We start from the raw sequence: 20,688 nt of genomic DNA, 5'->3' as shown, positions 1-20,688 counted from the left end.
ATTCCTCCTGTTTTGAATGTCATTGATGATGTGTTTTCTGACTCTAGCATTTCTTCTGACTCCCTCCCCCCGGCTCCTGTCAAACCCGATAGGTACTACAGGGTCCCGGACTCGCATCATTTTCTTTACAAGGGACACTCTCCTGACTCAGAAACTATTTCCCAGCGTCCTAAAGGGGTTGCAACCACCACTACTAAAAACCCACTTCCCTCTGAAAGGGAGTCCAGGGCTTTAGAGAGATGAGGTAAAAAAGTGTATACTTCTTCCACTCTTTCAATGAGGGCTTTGAATTGTCATTTCCATATGATACAGTACCAAGAGTATTTGTTAGATGAATTGCATAAAAAACTGTCTTCACCTGAACCCCTAGATTGCAAGGCACTTCAGGATCTGGTACATAACTCCCAGCAGGTTGGCAACCATTTCTTGCAGTGTGGTTATGATGCATTGGAAGCTTCATGTAGGTCAGCAATGACAGATGCAGTCATACGTAGGCATGCTTGGCTGAAGGAACAAACTTTGCTATATCATGTTAAAGCAAAGCTTCTGGATGCGCCACTGGAAAAGTAAAAGTTATTTGGCTCCACGGCTCAGGAGGTCTTAAAGAAATTTGAGGAAAAGGCTAAATCTGTACAAACAGTCAAAGATTTTCTCCAGGTCCAACCACCAAGATTCAGCAGAAATTGGCCTTCTAAGAATTGGTCCTTTCCGGACACAGACAGATTTCAAAGAGGCAAGAACAGGCGTGCCAGAGGTAGAGGGCAAGCTAGAGGCTCCTACAGAGAACGTCAATGGCAGCCTCCTAACCAGAGAGGTAGTGCAGGACCTGCAACCGCTGCACAAGTACAAACTCAATGACTTGACCTTGACCCCGCCAACCAGGGCTCAATTGGAAGCACCTTTGGGCAGAAAGCTATCTTTATTCTCAAAAAACTGGCACAGTATTACAAAGGAGAAATAGACACTGCAAATAATCGACAAAGGATACAGATTCCATTTTCATACCTTACCAAAAAGGAAAGGCATGCCAAACCTGCCTCCGAATCAAAGGGCAGAGGCTTTCAAACAGATTTCCAACCTACTGCAAATGAAAGCTATAGAAAAGGTTCCTCTCACAGAACAAGGCCAAGGATTTTATTCCAGACTATTCCTTGTACCAAGAAAAGAAAAACAATGGAGGCCTATTCTGGACTTGTCCGCACTAAATACTTATCTCATTGTGCCAAAATTCAAAATGCTGACCCTACAGCAACTCCTTCCCATGCTGGGCAAGGGGTCCTGGCTGGTATCTCTAGACCTCAAGGAGGCATACCTGCATGTCCCTATCAGACAAAGTTGCAGAAGACACCTCAGATTTCTTGCAGGTTCAGAGCATTATCAATTCTCAGCATTGCCCTTTGGCTTATCTACAGCGCCCAGAGTATTTACGAAATGCCTGGCATCAGTAATTGCTCACTGCTGACTTCAGGGGATTCAAATATACCCATATCTGGACGACTGCCTAATACAAGCGGACAGCCAACAAACTTTGGTAAAACACTTGAATTATGCCATCCGCCTACTTCAGGCCTTGGGATACACAGTCAACATTCACGAATCAAGACTTGTTCCATCCCAAAGAATATAGTTTCTGGGTGCAACACTAGATACAACCACCCAAATGGCTTTCCTCACAGAAGAAAAACAAGAGCAACTACCGAATTATTTCAGGAATCTGACAAAACAAACCCAGCTCACTGCAAGGCAAATCCTGCAGGCCCTGGGTTTCATGGCATCTTGCATTCTTCTGATCCCACAGGCAAGGCTGCATATGAGGAAACTACAATGGTACCTAAGGAGTCTATGGTCTCAGCACAGTCACAGCCTAGAAGCTTTGATTCCACTCATTCCTTGCCTTCAAAAGGAATTTCTGTGATGGGCTCAAGCAAGCCAGTCAAACATGGGTCTGCCCTTCAGCAAACCAATTACCAGCCAAACCATTACAACAGACGCCTCAGACCATGGATGGTGAGCACATATGGAAGGCAGATGCACTCAAGGACTATGGTCACAAAAAGAATTGCACCTGCACGTAAACCAAAAGGAAATGCTGGCAGTGATACACTCAATCGAGGCCTTCAAACACTTCCTGCATCAAGGACACCTGCTAATAAGGACAGACAATACCACAGTTATGTGGTACATAAACAAACAAGGAGGTACCCATTCTTACCCTCTCTGCAGGTTGGCGATGAATCTTTGGGAACTTTCCCTAAAACTCAATATACAACTGCAATCCCAGTTTGTGCCAGGAAAAGACAATGTACTGGTGGACAGCCTAAGCAGAAAAATCATGGATCCGCACGAATGGATGCTGCATCCAGATACCTTCCTTCAGATAACACAATCATGGGGGAGGCCGGACATAGATCTTTTTGCCTCTCACCACAACCACCAACTGAAGAAATTCTGCACAAGGACATACCACCCACAAGCATGGAAAGTGGACACTCTCTCCTTCAGCTGGAATACTCTAACAGTATATGCATTCCCTCCTCTTCCATTAATGACCAAGGTATTACTGAAGATCAGGACAGAACAGCCAAAAGTGATTCTGATAGCTCCGAACTGGCCAAGACAGCACTGGTACCCACTGTTAAGGAGCATGTCACACACGAAACCGTGGCCTCTACCACCATGGCAACTTCTTCTGACACAGCACAACTACAAAACTCTGCACCCCAGCCTGAAAACCTTGCAGCTGATAGCCTGGAAAATACCTTGACTCCTCGCCAGGATAAACTATCCAAGAGAGTACAGGATATCATCATGGAAGCTCGCTGGCCTTCCACAAGAAAGGCATATTCAGCAAAATGGAAAAGATTTCACACTTGGAACACCAAAAGGGGCCAGGATCCGACAGTGATGAACATTGCACAAATCCTGGAATACTTGGCAGAAATGCTCCTTATTGGCCTTTCTTACTCTTCCATAAAAATTCATGCTTCAGCAATTTCAGCAGAGTACAACACTGATCCACCGGTATTTTCTCATCCTTTGCTAAGGCAGTTTCTAAGAGGAATTAAAAACATCAAGCCTCCAAGGAAACCACCAGTGCCTACATGGGACCTTAACTTCATGTTGGAAAAATTAACTTTACCTCCCTTTGAACCAGCAGCATCTTCAGAACTACAGTACCTGTCTTGGAAGACTGCCTTCCTTCTGGCCATAACCTCAGCAAGAAGAGTATCTGAGTTACAGGCCCTCATGGCAGTACAACCATTTCTTATTTTTCATCAGGACAGATTCTCATTGAGAACCAATCCTTCATTCATGCCAAAGGTGGTATCCAGGGTCTCACTGGACCAAGCTATCCACCTGCCTACCTTCTTTCCACATCCACAAAACAAAGGAGACAAACTTTTGCATACCCTGGACATTCACAGACAGTTGCGCTACTACTTGGACAGAACTAAGAATTACAGAAAAACTGACCAGCTCTTTGTAGCATATGCTGCTGGTGTACAAGGAAAAGCAATTTCCAAACAGACAATTTCAAAATGGATAGGGAATTGCATTCAATTCTGTTATTCCTTCCATGGAAAAACTGTGCCAGTTAACATTAGACCTCATTCCACCAGAGCCACAGCCACCTCCACAGCCTTCTTAAGAGGGGTGGCTACGAAGGACATTTTAGAAGCTGCTACATGGAGCTCCGTGCATACATTTTCCAAGCATTACAACTTACCTTTATATTCCAGATCCAGAGCAGGCTTTGCTACGGCAGTCCTGCAGGGCATTTTAGCTACACCATCCTTTTCTTAGGTCCTACCTCCCCCAGCGTGGCTATGGTATTCTACCCATATGTAAGGACTGCAGATGCATCCTTGAAGGACATAGTACAGTTTTGTACCTACCATAAATGTAGATGTCCGATAGGTATGCATCTGCAGTCAGGTTTCCCTCCCTCCTACCCCTCTGTGGTATTTCATGGGTTCTTACCCCCTCTTCTAGCTAGCTGAGGTTATCTGTTATGGTGTATTTGTTTTATATTACTGTGCATGTTTGGAATTTTTGCATCTCTCCAAATTTAGCCTTCCTTAGAGGGCACCTGGCATCTGGGGCAAGAAAAACTGAGGAAGATGACTCCGGCTGACGCTTTATACCCCAGGCGCTCTGACGTCGGGGTGAGGGCGACATCATCCGACGCCGGACCCAGACTTTGGAATCCGGCCGACCGAAGGGCTGCCTGAGGCAGGACAACCCATATGTAAGGACTGCAGATGCATACCTATCGGACATCTACATTTATGGTAGGTACAAAACTGTACTTTTTGCCCCCCCCCCACCCATGCCTAATGATTATAATGTACTCTGACTGCAAAATGACCCATTCATTGCCGTATAGGAGAGAGAACCACTTGAAACATAGAAATACACACACACACACACACACACACACACACACACACACACACACACACAATCACAGTATGAACACTCTTCTCATGTGGTGACTATAGCTCTTAGAATGGTCACATTTTTGATAGAATTGTTTATATTAAGTAAGAAAACATGTTGCTTTTGTCTGTGTATATGTTGAAATGTCTTCCTGTTTTGTCACAGTTGTTGACGTTTCTCACTGCAGAGTTCTTCGACCAGGTGATTCAGTATACAGCAGAATTTAGGAAGGAGCCTTTATTGAAGATTTGGGCTGGTCCACTCCCTTTTGTGGTGTTATTTCATGCAGACACTGTGGAGGTAAATAAGTTTTCAATTTCTTAAAGCTGAATCATGTTCTTTTTTTATCAATATTCTTTATTGCCGTAACTGCATTTTTACTGGAACGGAACACAATAAAAGTCGGCCAAAAAGAGTTAGTGCTATTTATTATAAATTACACTTTCAGCTAGGGCAACGCCTAGCCTTCTTCAGACAAACAGTTAAAATATGATAAACCAATGCCTTTTATCTAATCAAGTTAGTGATGTCATCAATTAAGCAGTGTTGTTAGTAACCATAACAACATATTATCGCAGACTACTTTTATATAACAAGTTATAACTCATTAACTTATAAAACAGGAAAAAATAAACAAAGCAATGTGCAGTTCTATCTCATCTTGTGTTTAAAAACACACTTTAATGTGTGTACATGTTAAAAACTAAACTATACAAATTTAATAACAACACTGCTTAATTGATGACATCACTAACTTGATTAGATAAAAGGCACTGGTTTATCATATTTTAACTGTTTGTCTGAAGAAGGCTAGGCATTGCCCTAGCTAAAAGTGTAATTTATAATAAATAGCACTAACTCTTTTTGGCCGACTTTTATTGTGTTCCGTAACAGTTCGTTGTTTGTGGATTTTTGGTGTTTTGTATTTCGTTATCATGGCGAACGGAACCGAAGAGGCCTCACAAGACTTGTTTTCTTCAAATGGAAGCAGCCAAACAGGGAACAACAATTTGATTGGGAATCTCACTGCCTTGGTTCAGGTTCTCCTAGGGAGAGTGGATTCCCTCACACAGAAGTTTGAATCTTCTGGTATTTTAAAATTACTGCTAACAAACGCTGCACCAGTGGCATGCAATGAGCAAGGTAATGCAAACAGTAACCGCGTTAACGGAACAGAAGGTGGCAATAGCAATGAACTCCGTAGAGATGAACTGCAAGGTTCGAATCTCCTCGATCAAGGTAATACTGTTATAAACATTTCAGGTAATTGTTTGTCTCGTAACACTGAAATGTTGAACACTAACAACAGACATTTGGCAACAAGGGGTCCTTCTGAGCATGAAATCAGAATGGCAGAATATACAATTCCCTCTATGGAAACTTTTTTGAATGTCCCACATCTTTTTAATAATTTAAACTCTCAAACTGGGCCTTCAAACAATTTGAATGAACAGACTGAGAATGTTCTTTCTACACATATTAATGAATTTGACACTAAACTTTTTAATGTAAAAAACTTCAGCTAGAGGTATCATATTTATAGGAGTGTGTTCACAAGAAAGTCATCCCTAAAGGGTTACGTCAGTGGAGATATCCTGCAGGGTTAATTGAAAATTCAGCGTTCCATCAGGAACTGTTAGAACTTTTTGATCGACAGGGGCAAGAGTTTTTATTAGCCCTTATTAACTTTTATAACAAAGACGTTGCTTTGAAAACTGATTTAGAGACTTTAGAAGTTGTGATAAAAACACACGCTGACTTTTCAAGATATAAATACGTGTACTGCAGGACATTCACAAGTATTGAAGCCACGATGAATAAATTGCTTATTACTAAGAAAAATAAACGAAACAGGGATATTAATGATTACGCCAACAAAAGAGCATACCCTAGGCCCCCTCTTCATTTTCATAAAGTTTCCAATGGTGGTCCTGTTGAAAATGTTGATAATGATGAAGAAACATCAGCCTCTAACAGCAATCAAAATAATGATAGTTTTGTGGATGAGGAAGTACAAGGTCCAACTTTAAGGAGAAGTGAGAGGCTGCTTTCTAACAGTAACAATCAGCGAGGTAATAAAAAGCCTAATCATAATAATGCAAGGGAGCAGCCTAACACTGTAAATGGAGAACAAGTCCATAATCAACAGGGTTTTCGGGTTGGTACCAATACTGGACAGAACAGCAGGAAGCCCAGTTACAACCAACAACAAGTAAGGAACAAGAGAAGACAACGGAGGAGGTAGTTCCTATTTTAGTGACTGAAGAAATGCCTTCTCTTCACTTGAGTAGTGAAGGAGACTTCACCATATATAACTACACTTTTCTTAGATGTCAACAGGACGTGGTTGACTTTTTATCCAAGGGGCTGTCCTTCTTACCTGCGAAGTCCTTTGACATAACTAGAACTATAATGGACTTAAAATTGTTTATTCGTAAACTTAATTTCCAAATATCAATGGGACCTATGGTTAGTATGGTGAAAACTTTGAGGGTTTCTAGCGTGTTTAATCCTCCACTTCACCCAGGTTTAAACACCATTGAGAAAATGTGTGAAATTGATTTTTGGGCCATCAAAGAAAAGCGAATACACACGTCCCATCCAGTTCAGTCTAACATGTCTATGACGGAACGTGGATTTATTCAATTTATTTATTTAATTAATTAATTAATTTATTTAAATTTGTTGACCGGGAGTGTCCGACGACGTGGGTCCATTTTCAGCGGAGGCCCGGGGAGAAAAGCTCCACAGTAAAATAAACAGACAGTAGTTACATTGGATTACATAGCAATTAACAATTTAACATAGAAATTACTTACAACATATTTACAGATGAAGAACATAGTACATCAGTAGACAACTAGAATCTTTATCTGTGAAGTACATAACAGGCATTAACAAATGTAACAATGAGAAGTTCCTGCTGTATAATAAGTACTAGGCTTATGAGCATCTGAGCTTGCTATCATCAAGGTAGTTAGTGGAGGTGAAAGAAAGGTAATAGTTGGATGGGGTGGATGATATTAGAGTGGGAGTTGCAAGGGCATAGCCAGCATGTTTTTAGGTGCGCTTTTAATAAAGTTTTGAAGTTGGTGCATGATGGTACAGAGGTAATTGTGGGTGGGAGTGAGTTCCATAATTTGGCTATGGCGCAAGAGAATAGTGCTTCACCAGCAGAGTTATTGGCTTTAGTGATCTGCAAGTGATTTTTGTTGCTGGATCTTAGTGGTCTGGTGGTGTGATAGGGTTGGAGTAGATTCTGGAGGGATGGGACATTTAGTGGATGGTTTACTAGTTTGTGGTCGAGTGAGATTTAAGGAGGTGAGGGAGTTCAAGCCAGCCCAGTTCAGCAAGTGAGAGACATTGGTGACTACGGTAGGATGCCCCTGTGGCGAATTTGGCGATTTTGTTGTAGCAGGTTTCTAGCTTGTTTAGATCACATTGCCTTAGGTTGGTATATACTGGAGAGGCATAAAGTAGGGTGGAGATAAGGTGGGAATTTGCTATTGAAATCTTTGCTGCTTTGGTGAGAAATTGTTTATTTCTGTATAATGCTCCTAGTTTTTTGTGGACTTTTTTTATGGTCATGGATATGTGAATGTCAAATTTTAGTTTATTGTCTATTTCCACTCCTAGCAATTTGGTGTGTTCAGTTGGGTATATAGTGGTGTTGTCTTTTGCTGTGATGTTAAAGTGAGAGTTGTTTTGAGTATGTTTGGTGGGTTGGAAGATGAGTAGTTTAGTTTTGTTTGGGTTGAGTATTAATTGGGCATCGGATAACCATGTTTCAACAGAGGAAAAGGCTTCCTGTGTGACTTTTTGCAGTTTGGGTAGGGACTGGGCTGAGCAGATGATGGTTGAGTCATCTGCGTATTGGAAGTGTGCCATGTTTGGTGGCAGAGGCTAGATTATTGGTGTAAACAGAGAAAAGTAGGGGTCCAAGGATGGATCCTTGGGGAACCCCTATGGAGACAGATTGTTGGGGAGATATGTCATTCTGCCATACAACGGATTGTTGGCGGTCAGACAGGTAACTCTGAAACCAGTTGGTGACTGATTGTGAGAAGGATAGGTTATTGAGGACAGAGATAAATTGTTTGTGTGGGACCATGTCAAATGCTTTAGATAGGTCTAGGAAAGTAGCAGAGGAGAGATAGCCATTGTTTTTATGCTGAAGGATAGCGTTAGTAAAGGAGAGTAAGGCAGTGGTGGTGCTATGGTTTGGTCGGAAACCATGCTGTGTACTGGAAAGGAGGTTGTTAGTAAGGAGGTAGTGTGAGACCTGAGAGTGTATGCATCTCTCTAGTATTTTGGAGAGTGGAGAGAGAATAGCTATGGGGCGGTAATTGGTTAGTTCTGCAGAGGGTCCGCCTTTGTGGAGGGGAATTATATGTGAGACTTTCCACAATGTGGGAGTGTAACTTTCTGACAGAGATCGGTTAATCAAGATGGATACTGGGTAGGCCAGAGCATCAGCTGCGATTTGTAGGTATTCACTTGGGAGGTTGTCTGCTGCTAATTTGGTGGGTTTAAGTTTAGTTAAGAGTTTTTTTTATGTTGGAGGTAGGTACAGGAGAAAAAGAGAAGGCAGTGGGGAGATTACTAGTTGAAGGTGTGTGTTGGAGAGGAGGGGGGTTGTGTTGTTTAGCTAGTGATAGTATGGTTTGTGTGAAGTGTGTGTTGAATGAAGTAGCAATATTTTCTGAGGAGTGAGGGATGTTAGGAGGAGGGGTACTGACTTTACCTGGGTGGAGGATGGAGTGTATGGAGGACCAGAATTGTTTGGGGCTGTGTTGTGAGGAGTCTAGGGCAGACTGGTAGTATTGGAAGTTGTCCTGTTTTATTAGCTTTTTGACTCTATTGCGTAGTTCTAGAAATTTCTGTCTAGCTGCGGGGGTTTTGGTTTTGCGCCAGTGCTCCCAGGCTTTATCCCTGTTTTTCATTTCTGACTTAGTGGTTTTCTGTAGCCATGGGGAGGGTTGTGCTTTGTTTCTCAAAAATCTTATGGGGGCATGGTAATTAAGGATGTTCAGGAAGGTAGTATTAAAAAATTCAACTGCGTCATCTAGACTGAGGTACTTTAGAGCATGCCAGTTACATTCTTTGAGGGATGAGATGAATGTGAGTTACTTAAAGATTGTCATACAAGAGTCATGAAGCCTGATAAGGGGGATGGCTTAGTCTTTATGGATCATTGTTTATATGTGGAGAAATTGATGGAACATTTAAACACTCCCAATTACACTCAGGTAACAATCAATGAGGTTAACGTAGCCTATAAGAAGGTAAGGTTAACCTTGGATGACCTGTTTGTGGAAGGTTCCATAGAGATTGACCTTTACCAATACTTAAACATGATAGCTCCTAAAACACCAGTATTGTTTGAGTGTCCGAAGATCCACAAAGACAAAGTCCCCCCCTTTCAGACCAATAGTTGATGGCCGTGGCTCAATCACATACGCTTGTGCCAAATATGTTGACAGTTTGTTAAAGCCTTTTATTGAAACTGAACCACAGATCTGTAAAGACTCGTGGAGTTTTCTTACAAACATTAGTTCCTTAGAATATCAACCTGAGGTGTATTTCTTAACTATAGATGTTAAAGATCTATACACAGTGATCCCTCAGGATTTAGGCACATAATGGGTAAGGGAATTTTTGCACAATAAAAAAGCAAATGATAACATCATTTACATAATTGAGACTTTACTTGAAATGGTCTTGAAGAATAATTTTATGTTGTTCGAGGGTATGTTTTACCTGCAGAAAACTGGTGTGGCCATGGGTTCTCCATGTGGTGCTAGTTTCGCCAATGCCACCATGGCTTATTGGGAAACTAACTTGTTGTTTAAAGATCAACTATTTCAAAACAATGTCACCTGGTATACAAGATACCAGGATGACATGTTTTGTATTTGGAATGGAGAACTGTCCATAATACCAGTCTTTATTGACAACATTAATAGGACCACAAGTTTCCTAAAGTTTACTTATAACATAGATGTAACCGCGATCAACTATTTGGACATTTGGTTAGTCAATGATAAGTCTAATAGTAGACACAAAAGCTCTATATATAGGAAACCGACGTATTCAAACTGTTTTCTTCATTTTACTAGCAACCACCCGTACCAACAAAAGAAAGCGGTGGCCAAAGGCCAGAAGGTGAGGGCCGCCTGTATGATTTCGGATGAAGTAGACTTTGAGACTGAATGCGACCATCTTTGTAACATGTTTATTGAAAGAGGCTATCCTAGTCAACTTGTTTACAACACAAAAAAATAAGTAGTTTTCAAGCGTAATGTTGGTTATTTTATTCCTTTATTAAAAGGACAATCAAGCTCATCTTCTCATTCAGTCCTTAATGGATCTGTTAGTCTATTTGATGAATTTTTATACAAAAAAGCTGGTAATGTAAGTTATCAAACCAGCTTTTTGTACACATTCTCTTTAGATTTCTGGTCTATTAGAGAAGTAATAAACAAAAATTGGGACCTCATTAAAAATGACGATTCCCTTTCTAGAATTCTTGGTTCTAGCCCTAGAATAGTATACAGACGTGGTCAAAATCTTAAAGCCATTTTAGAGAGTAATATTAACAGCAGGAATTCTTATGGAAGAATTAATGGGACGTCCAAATGTGGTTCATGCCCACAATGTAAACATATTCTGGTTGGCAACCAGGTGGTTTTGAACCATAACACACATAAAATAAAAGGAAAATTTAACTGTGAATCTAACAGTGTGACTTACGCTGCTTGTTGTGACTCATGTAATGTGTTTTACATTGGGAAAATGGAGAGACGTTTTAGGCAGCGAATATACGAGCATTGTTATGCAATAAAGAAGAAAGATTTTAACAATGCCTTAACCAAGCACTGCTCTGAATTTCCCGCACACACCTTTAGGTTCACAGTTTTACAACAAAGAATTGAGAATATTCGAGGGGGTCCATGGCAGATTTTGCTCAAAATAGACGAACTGAAGTGGCAAGTGCAAACGAAGGCTCATATGCCCCCAGGGATTAATGATAGTATTTCCATTAAAAGTTGGTTAAAACTTCTAACTTTGAATAGATAAAAATATTGAACACAATGTAAATATATAAAGTTTTTGTACATAACAGTTTAACCAGGAATTAAAGGTTGGTTAATGCAGCGTTTGTGTAATTAGGTATTTTTTAGTTCTTCTATTTACACGACGGAGAACCAAGGAATTCATAAGTATTTTTATGAATTTAACTTATTTAGTATGAATTTCATTAAGTATTTTAAGTAGAGTATGTTGTTATTAAATTTGTATAGTTTAGTTTTTAACATGTATACACATTAAAGTGTGTTTTTAAACACAAGATGAGACAGGACTGCGCATTGCTTTGTTTATTTTTTCCTGTTTTATAAGTTAATGAGTTATAACTTGTTATATAAAAGTAGGCTGCGATAATATGTTGTTATGGTTACTAACAACACTGGGAAATAACTTCCAAGAAACCAAGGCAAATAATATAAAAGATAATCCACAGACAGGAAGAACAGAACCAAAAAGCACAAAGTGCAGCTTTATTGAACAACAAACAGGTCAATAAATCAAGCGCTTTTGCCAGGCAAATACCTGGCTTTCTCAAGATAAAAAGTAGTGTGACTGAAAAGTTTAAATACTTTAGCATCTGATCACATGGTACTTAATTAGTTCAACAAACATCCACTTAAGAAGGCAGTTAATTAGTCCAAGCTATACCCATAATTCCAAATAAAAAAATTCTAAAAGAAATAAATAAAATTATTTTAAATTTTCTTTGGTTTCCAAAAAAGAATAGAATTGCTTTTTATCATATTAGGCCATGGAAATTAGGAGGAATTACCTTTCCAGATCTAGAGACATACATCAAAGCCTCTATCTTTAAAATAGTTTTGAACTGGATAAATCCAAACTTCTCCTCTGCCTGGAAAATTTGCATATGGTTATTTTCTTAAATGAAAACAATTTAACAAAAATTTACCACTGAATAATCACAAGAATATGCTTTGGCACATATGTGTTAATTTTCAAAATAATACTTCAAAACCCACCAATCTAAATTACTTAAATTATATCTACAACTTATTTAGATCTTTCATAAACTCCAATGCTGACATAAAACTATGGTTTGAATTGCTAATTCCATTTAATATCTCAAAAAAATTTACAAATAAAATTGATGAAAGCACACTTATTAATTGGGAATCTAAAAACTTTATATGCTGGCTCCAATGTATAAACAACTGCAAAGTATTAAGTAGTCATCAAGTTATAAATTAATCTGATATAACAAATGTAGATTGGATAAATCTCCAAAGAGTTTTACTTTACTCTGAAGATCTATGCAGAAATATTAATGTCATCCTTTAAATCTAAACCAAAATTTATAAACTATGTATATGAATCGATCTATAACAATTATAACTGGTCAAATTCAATTTCTAAATTATATAAAATTCTAATAGTCTATAAGATTAAAACTGATCAGAACTTTTGGAATTTTATAACTAAAAGTTTATCAACAAATCATTCAAATGATTGTAAAAATAACTTAATGAATGTAAGCAGGAAGTCATCTTGAAGGTGCTGGAAAAGACAGATGAAATTAATTTTGTTGGGAATATTTCTTCATTTCATACAATGAAAAGTAATAAGTTCACTGATAAATTGAGTTACGTCACCAAATATACCAGTGATGTTGTTAATCTCAATAAAATTATCAGTAGAAACTGGAATGTTTTGATTATGGACCCGTTTACCAGGACAATTGTAGGTGATTGTCCTAGGTTTAGCTATAAGACCTGCCATAATTTGAAGCAAACATTATGTTTAGAACAGACTTCTTTATTAAACAACAGCCACAGTGACCTGCAGGGAACTTTCCCATGTGGACATTGTCACATGTGTCCATACATATCTAAGAAGGTCTGTTTTTCACATCCTGAAGGATTTTTTACCTTTGAACCTAGATTTCATAGTGATTGCAATAGTACTAATTTAATCTATTTAGCAACGTGTGACTTCTGTGAAGTCTTCTATGTAGGTCTCACGAAAAGGAGACTTCGTGACAGGGTTTATAACCACTGTTACGATATTAAGAAAGGACATGAAAGTAATGCCCTAGCCAAACACATAGTAGAACACAATACACATAGGTTTAGTTTTATGGTCCTGGAGGTATTGGCCATTAGTAATAGGGAAGGAGATAATATGAACCAGTTGGCCATCAGGGAACTTAAATGGATACTTACATTGAAAGCGCATATATACCCTGGTATTAATCAGTTTGTATCTGTTAAACCTGTTTTGAATAACAGAAAGCTGTAATATTGGTATATATCTTGAGACATCTGACCTGAGGTTTTTTCCATGCTTTAGCCCTTTTATTTCTCCTTCCATGTGGGCCTAGAAAAGATTGGTTCAGTTTATAAAAATAGTTTTTTAACTAATAACATGTTTTGTGGATTTGCTGCATATGTCTGTTAGATTCAGTACACATTTTTTTCCCAGTACATCTCCTTGTATTTCAGAAATTTGGTGTCAGTTCTTTACAAGGTTTGTGTGGTTGTTCTTGAACACGCACCTTGTTTATCCTTTATTTCTCACTTACACTTTAAATGTTATTAGTATTTTATATTTTTTTCTGTTTTTGACTTTGATGTTATGTGCTTTATGACCTCATTGAATTTGTGAGTCGTTTTTCTGGCCACATTATAATACAGTTGTTGGCCTTATACCTCCACTCCTTGTATTAGTATTATAGTTAGATCTAGCCTTCAGCCTGATTTTTTGCACGCTGTCTTCACATTTGTTTAGGCTATACAGTAGTTCTTATGTCTTCTGTGGATTAATACATTGAAAGTTGTCATACGTTGCTTTGTATGGTATTTTTAGTATGTAATTCTGACAGAGTTGGAAATTGTTTCACTCTGTTTTGAAAAAATATTTTTGCAGCATATTAGTTCATTACCATTTATTTCCATATCATTTTTGATATATTTTTTATCGCACTTAATTTGTATTTTCTGCATTTTGTATTTGATGCAGTTTTTTTAAAAAATCTCTTCATGCAGAGACATTGCTCTTCCCACTCAACCTAAATTTATATGAAGGGGTTTTCCTATTTTGGATCCCATTTTTGTTTGCGCTACAGCACCTTATATAACCCTTACTGGTCAGAGTACACATGCGGTGTATTAGTTAGCAGTGTACTCTTATCGCTTGGACAATGACAAGCTTAGGTAAATGACCTCCGTATTCCAGTAGGGTTCAATGGTTTTCAGACATGATTTGCTCCATGGGCGCATGTCCGTGGAGATAGAGCGTTCCCCTAACAAATGGATGTTGTTTTTTTAATTTTTAATGCTTTATTCTGATGGTGTAGTTGAGCTGTTAGATCTATTTAGCATTAGCGTATACCATGAAGTTTGGTTACACATGTAAGTTGATGGGTTTGCGTCAGCGGAGAGCCGCTTTTGCGAATAGGCTGACAATTGTTTGATTTATTACTTTTCATGTCTGCACACAGTACAGATGAGTAAGCTGTCTTCAACATTTGGACTATTGTCCGTTTCACTGTACCACCTATTTATCCTGGAACAATTTTGATTACAGGATAGTTTTATATACGGCACATTTGTATTTGTGTAACATTGATCTAGCAATAATTTGTGATTAGCTGCGACTCTAATATAAGCTGAAGATCACGCTTCAGATGTATTCCTAAACCGGAACATGGTTTGTTTATGTTTATGTTGCATTTTGTTTTGGTTGCAATTTTTACACTGTTATATAGTGTTGTGAGATAATCGCTTTGGTCAGCTCACAGAGCTATATAGGGACAGGCTTTGCTGATCTGTTAAATGCTGTTTGATAACGGCGTTTATGTTTTAGTTTTTATAATGTCTTTTATACCGCTTCTTTAACACTGTCTTTTTAACAGAATATGGAGGGAATGATAATGAGTTAACAATTATTCAATTATTGTTTAACTTTCTGGTTTGAGCGCCAAAAGATCTTGTATATAAGCATGTTTGTTTTATAGTTTTATTACACCTGAAGAAGCGTAGTATAGCTACGTGAAAGCGCTTGTGTTCCTGTTTCCAATAAAGAAGGTTTTATATTCAGTGAGAATTTTCGTGTGGTGACTCCTGTGGATTCCGTTCTACTATATCTACAACTTATTTAGATCTTTCATAAACTCCAATGCTGACATAAAACTATGGTTTGAATTGCTAATTCCATTTAATATCTCAAAAAAATTTACAAATAAAATTGATGAAAGCACACTTATTAATTGGGAATCTAAAAACTTTATATGCTGGCTCCAATGTATAAACAACCGCAAAGTATTAAGTAGTCATCAAGTTATAAATTAATCTGATATAACAAATGTAGATTGGATAAATCTCCAAAGTATTTTACTTTACTCTGAAGATCTATGCAGAAATATTAATGAGTCATCCTTTAAATCTAAACCAAAATTTATAAACTATGTATATGAATCGATCTATAACAATTATAACTGGTCAAATTCAATTTCTAAATTATATAAAATTCTAATAGTCTATAAGATTAAAACTGATCAGAACTTTTGGAATTTTATAACTAAAAGTTTATCAACAAATCATTCAAATGATTGTAAAAATAACTTATGATATTCCATCAAACTAACTTCTAATGTTCAAACCTGGAGAATTTTTACTTGGAAATTTCTGTATAGAGCCTTCTACACTCCCAGCAAAATAGCTAAATTCAATTCTACACAAAATGTTATTTGTTGGAGATGTTCTTTAAGTTGTGAAGCAGATTGCAACAAAAAATATTGGGATGAAATTGCTAAATTTCCCAAGCCATTTTTACTGATTCATTTGTCTTGACAAAGTCTCTATTTTTTCTGAATGTTAATGAAATAGTAACAATGAATAAAAAAGATCAATATCTTTTGTGGACTATTTTGGCTGTAGCTAGAAAGTGTAAAATTTTCAGGAGACACCACTTCTACTTAGATGTGAATCAGATGAAGCTCCAGTAACACGTGGGGAGTTTAAGCAGGTACTGTTTATGTTGACTCAGTTAAACAATTCACTGAATCTGGGTTCCAACGATCCTGCTAGTATACCTCCTGGCAATCAGCAATTAGACTGTAGGAAGAAATCTACATTATCACCGAAACAAGGATTGAATGGTTTACTGCAAACAGAACTTCCTGGCGAGATCTTATTGGGCAACACCGATCTACCGGAGAAGTCCGGAAGTAAACACACCAACTATGCTATCAGTTTGGCATCTTCTAAAAAAGATTTTAGTTTTAGTGCCTGGACTGAGCGGACATTTCTTTTTAAACAAGGTACTGTCTTAACTACAACAAATTCTCATGTTGGTGCAGAGAACGAATTTAATAACTTAAGTGACAAGCTATATGCTTACAAAAGCATGCAGTTGGAAAAAGATTATCTTAAAGAATGTGTTTGGGTGCAACGTGTTACGAAAGGACTATGTTGCTACAAATTTCCAAATAGTGCTCTCCCTGGCTCTGAACTGTACAACAAATTGGTTGTTTTGTTTGATAAAGTCGGCTTAGAAATGTTGAATTTTATGATTGAGGATTATGAGGCGAAAGCCGATACTTTGTTAAAGGAAGTGAATACGTTAAATAATTCTGTTGTTAAAAATAAGAACTTTTTAAGTATTAAAAGGAATTATGATAATATTTTTGATGAAGTTGATCAATACTGTGTTAAAATAGTTAATAGGAAAATAAGAAAGCTTGAACGTGATCTCATTGAATACAGGGACAGAAAGGCTTATCCGGGTCCTGGCAAGGTTAAATTTAACACCAAAGAGGTTGGTGCTAACAGCTATGACACTGTAGATGCTCAGGGTACCCCAACAACCGATTTGCCTAGGAGAAGTGAAAGATTAGCTCAGAAGACCAATAAAAACAGCTTTCAGGATTTTCACTATCCCCCGGGCAGACCAGGGGGCAGGGACATCACCCACCAGCGGCAAGGATGGAACAGGGGGCGCAGATAAGTAACATGCTAGGATCTGAACCTTCTAACTTACTACTTGAATCATCTGACAACAAGTGCACTATAATAAAAAAAGATAATTTTACTATATTTAATTTTACTGATTTAGTAATAACTTCAGATTACTTTGAGCTTTTTACTAAGGGTTTCAAGTTTGTTCCACTATGCCCCTTAAAGTTGACTGATGCTTTAGTGGATTTAAAGTTATTTGTCAGGCATTTAAATCTAGCATTACAATTTAAGGGACAACCACACACAAAAGAAGAGCTAGCAAGGGCTAGTACCTAAAATCCCCCTCTACACCCCTCTCTTAAGGTTTTTGAGGAGGTGGTGGAAATGGATTTAAGAAAGCAGTGTTTTAGCAGAACACATTCTCCATCTAATAATTTGGACTCTAAATCACAGCATTTAATTAAGTCCCTTCTTCAGGACGGTGTTAGGGTGATGAAACCCGACAAGGGAGGGGGGGGGTGGTCCTGATGTATAATTTTGCATATGACACCTACCTCCACAGCATGTTGCAGGATCCTGAGCAGTATGAATTGATTTCTAGGAACTAGTTAAATTTAGCCTATTCCAAGATCAATTTTTTTGTTATCGGACCACCTATTACAGGGAGTTATTAACGAAAGGTTATACAACTATTTACATGTCAATAAACCTAGGACCCTGGTTTTGGAATACCCAAAACCCATAAAGGTTTAGACCCCATGAGATTTAGACCTATTGTCTCGGGGGCTGGAGGTATCACTGAACCGTTGAGCAAGTTTATTGACCACATTACAAAGAAATTCTCTTCTACGCTACAGCATGTATGCAAGGATTCTTGGGATTTTTCTCAAGGGTTTAGAAATTAGGTTATTTCATCCTGATTTACTTATGACAACCATTGATATTGTAGAATTGTTCCCCAGCATCCCACACTCTATTGGATTAGAGTGGTTCAGTGACGTTTTGGCCTCTGAATCCAGCCTTAGTTCCAACACAATCAGCTTAATTGTTGAGTTTATGGAAATTGTTCTCGATAATAATTTTCTTTTTTTCAGTGGAGAACTGTTTAAACAGAAAAAGGGAGTTGCGATGGGCGCTGCATGTGCCTCATTATACGCCAACATAGTTTTGCATTACTGGGAGAACAATTTTATATTTTCCACACATTGGGTACAATACATAGTCCATTATAAGCGATACCTTGATGACATCTGCCTATTGTGGAAAGGAACCCTGAGCAACTTTCTTGAGTTCATGAGTTATATTAATTCTACCACACACTTTCTATCTTTCACTTATAATGTTAGTAAGGACGTACTGAACTACCTGGGTATATCAATACAGAAGGACTACTGTAATCACACCTTTAAATCCAAGGTATTTAGGAAAGCCACCTTTTCTAATTCATACCTTCATTTTGACAGTGGTCACCCATTTCACCAGAAGAAGGGCTTGATTAAGGGGCAATTCATTTGTGCATCTAAGATGTCTAGCACTGATGAATATTTTCTTGAAGTTGAATTTTTAAAAGAACTTTTTTTAGAAAGAGGTTACCCTGCCTCCTTGGTTAACAACATGGCCCAAGAAGTGACAGATAATAGACAAACCAAGTATTTTCCGCTGTTAGGTAGTGGCTTTCAGCAAGTTGAGCAGTTTGAGAATTTGGAACACTTTAACTTGCATAATAGTTTTATTCACACATTTTCACAGGATTCCCAACTGGTGGAACACACAGTGCTTAAACACTGGCCACTTTTGATGCTACACGATGATTTTAAAGGGATAATTCAGGAGCGTCCCAAATTTGTGACTAGAAGGGTTATTAACCTAAAAGGGTTATTTGAAAGAAAGCATCTATCAGATTCAAGGCATTGTTCCCCTAAACTTGGTACCTATAAATGTGGGGCATGCAAGCAGTGTTCCTTTATCATGAATGATAGTTCTTTTTATCTTCCATCTAGAAAATTTAGATTTGATGCTGACCGATATTACAACTGCAGAGCAAAAGGGGTGGTGTATTTAGGATTATGCACAGAATGTTGCAGTTTCTACATAGGGAAGACTGAGAGACCCCTTAGAAAAAGAATTTATGAACATCAATATGACATTACTAAAAAGAAGAACACTAATGCTTTTTTTAAACATTTTGCTTCTTGCCCTAACATGAAACTTAAGTTTATGGTTCTTGAACAGGTGACCCAGGATGCCAGAGGAGGTGACTGGGAAGCCCGCCTTGAATATAAAGAGCTTTTATGGCAGCTTAGACTTAATGCTGCAAAATCCTCTGGTCTCAATGAGGCCATTAATATATCCAGTGTACTAAAGCTGAGAAGGGCTAGGCTATGATTTTCTTGTTACAATTAGTAAATGTCTTTTATCTTACACATTTGTGATTTTTTATGCACACATTTGTACATCATTTTTAAATGATTTTTAAACTATTTCTAAATGATTTTTTAGTGTTTTCACTATTTAAACTTTTATTCTGCATTTTCATATGCATACTTTGCACTCACTGAGTTCAGTTACTAATTAACTGCCTTCTTAAGTGGATGTTTGTTGAACTAATTAAGTACCATGTGATCAGATGCTTAAGTATTTAAACTTTTCAGTCACACTACTTTTTATCTTGAGAAAACCAGGTATTCGCTTGGCAAAAGCGCTTGATTTATTGACCTGTTTGTTGTTCAATAAAGCTGCACTTTGTGCTTTCTGGTTCGGTTCTTCCTGTCTGTGGATTATCTTTTATCTTACTAACAACACTGCTTAACTGATGACATCGCTAACTTGATTAGATAAAAGGCATTGGTTTATCATATTTTAACTGTTTGTCAAGAAGGCTAGGCATTGCCCTAGCTGAAAGTGTAATTTATAATAAATAGCACTAACTCTTTTTGGCCGACTTTTATTGTGTTCTGTTCCAGTTCAACAATTCGTTGTTTGTGGATCTTTGGTATTTTGTAACTGCATTTTTAAAAATATTAAAATGCAGTCAAGGAACTCATCAGTCCACTCCTTTGGTGGGGTGATAGTTACTTTCAAATTCAGTTTTATTAATTTACATATAAAAAGACATAAGTACAAACAAGTGCATATGTAGTATCAATACAAAAAAATCACAATCTGAGGGTTTAACATGTATTGCAATGGGTGCTGCACATGTTTCAAAACTGAGAAACACACATTTATTAAGCAACTTAATGTT

General features: G+C 37.8%; 1 protein-coding gene across 1 annotated transcript in view; it reads left to right on the top strand.

The window, feature by feature from the left end:
- The window catches only part of LOC122794258 (cytochrome P450 4V2), a 1,013,082-nt gene that overhangs the window by 100,741 nt on the left and 891,653 nt on the right, over positions 1 to 20,688 (top strand). The window contains exon 2 of the mRNA XM_044062508.1: positions 4,628 to 4,740. Coding sequence (XP_043918443.1) covers positions 4,628 to 4,740 — 113 coding nt within the window. The remainder of the gene's footprint in view (positions 1 to 4,627; positions 4,741 to 20,688) is intronic.

The sequence above is a fragment of the Protopterus annectens genome, chromosome 2.part1 (assembly GCF_019279795.1).
Source record: "Protopterus annectens isolate FY-2018-M chromosome 2.part1, PAN1.0, whole genome shotgun sequence".
NCBI lineage: Eukaryota > Metazoa > Chordata > Ceratodontiformes > Protopteridae > Protopterus > Protopterus annectens.
This window is presented reverse-complemented; position numbering and strand designations above follow the sequence as displayed.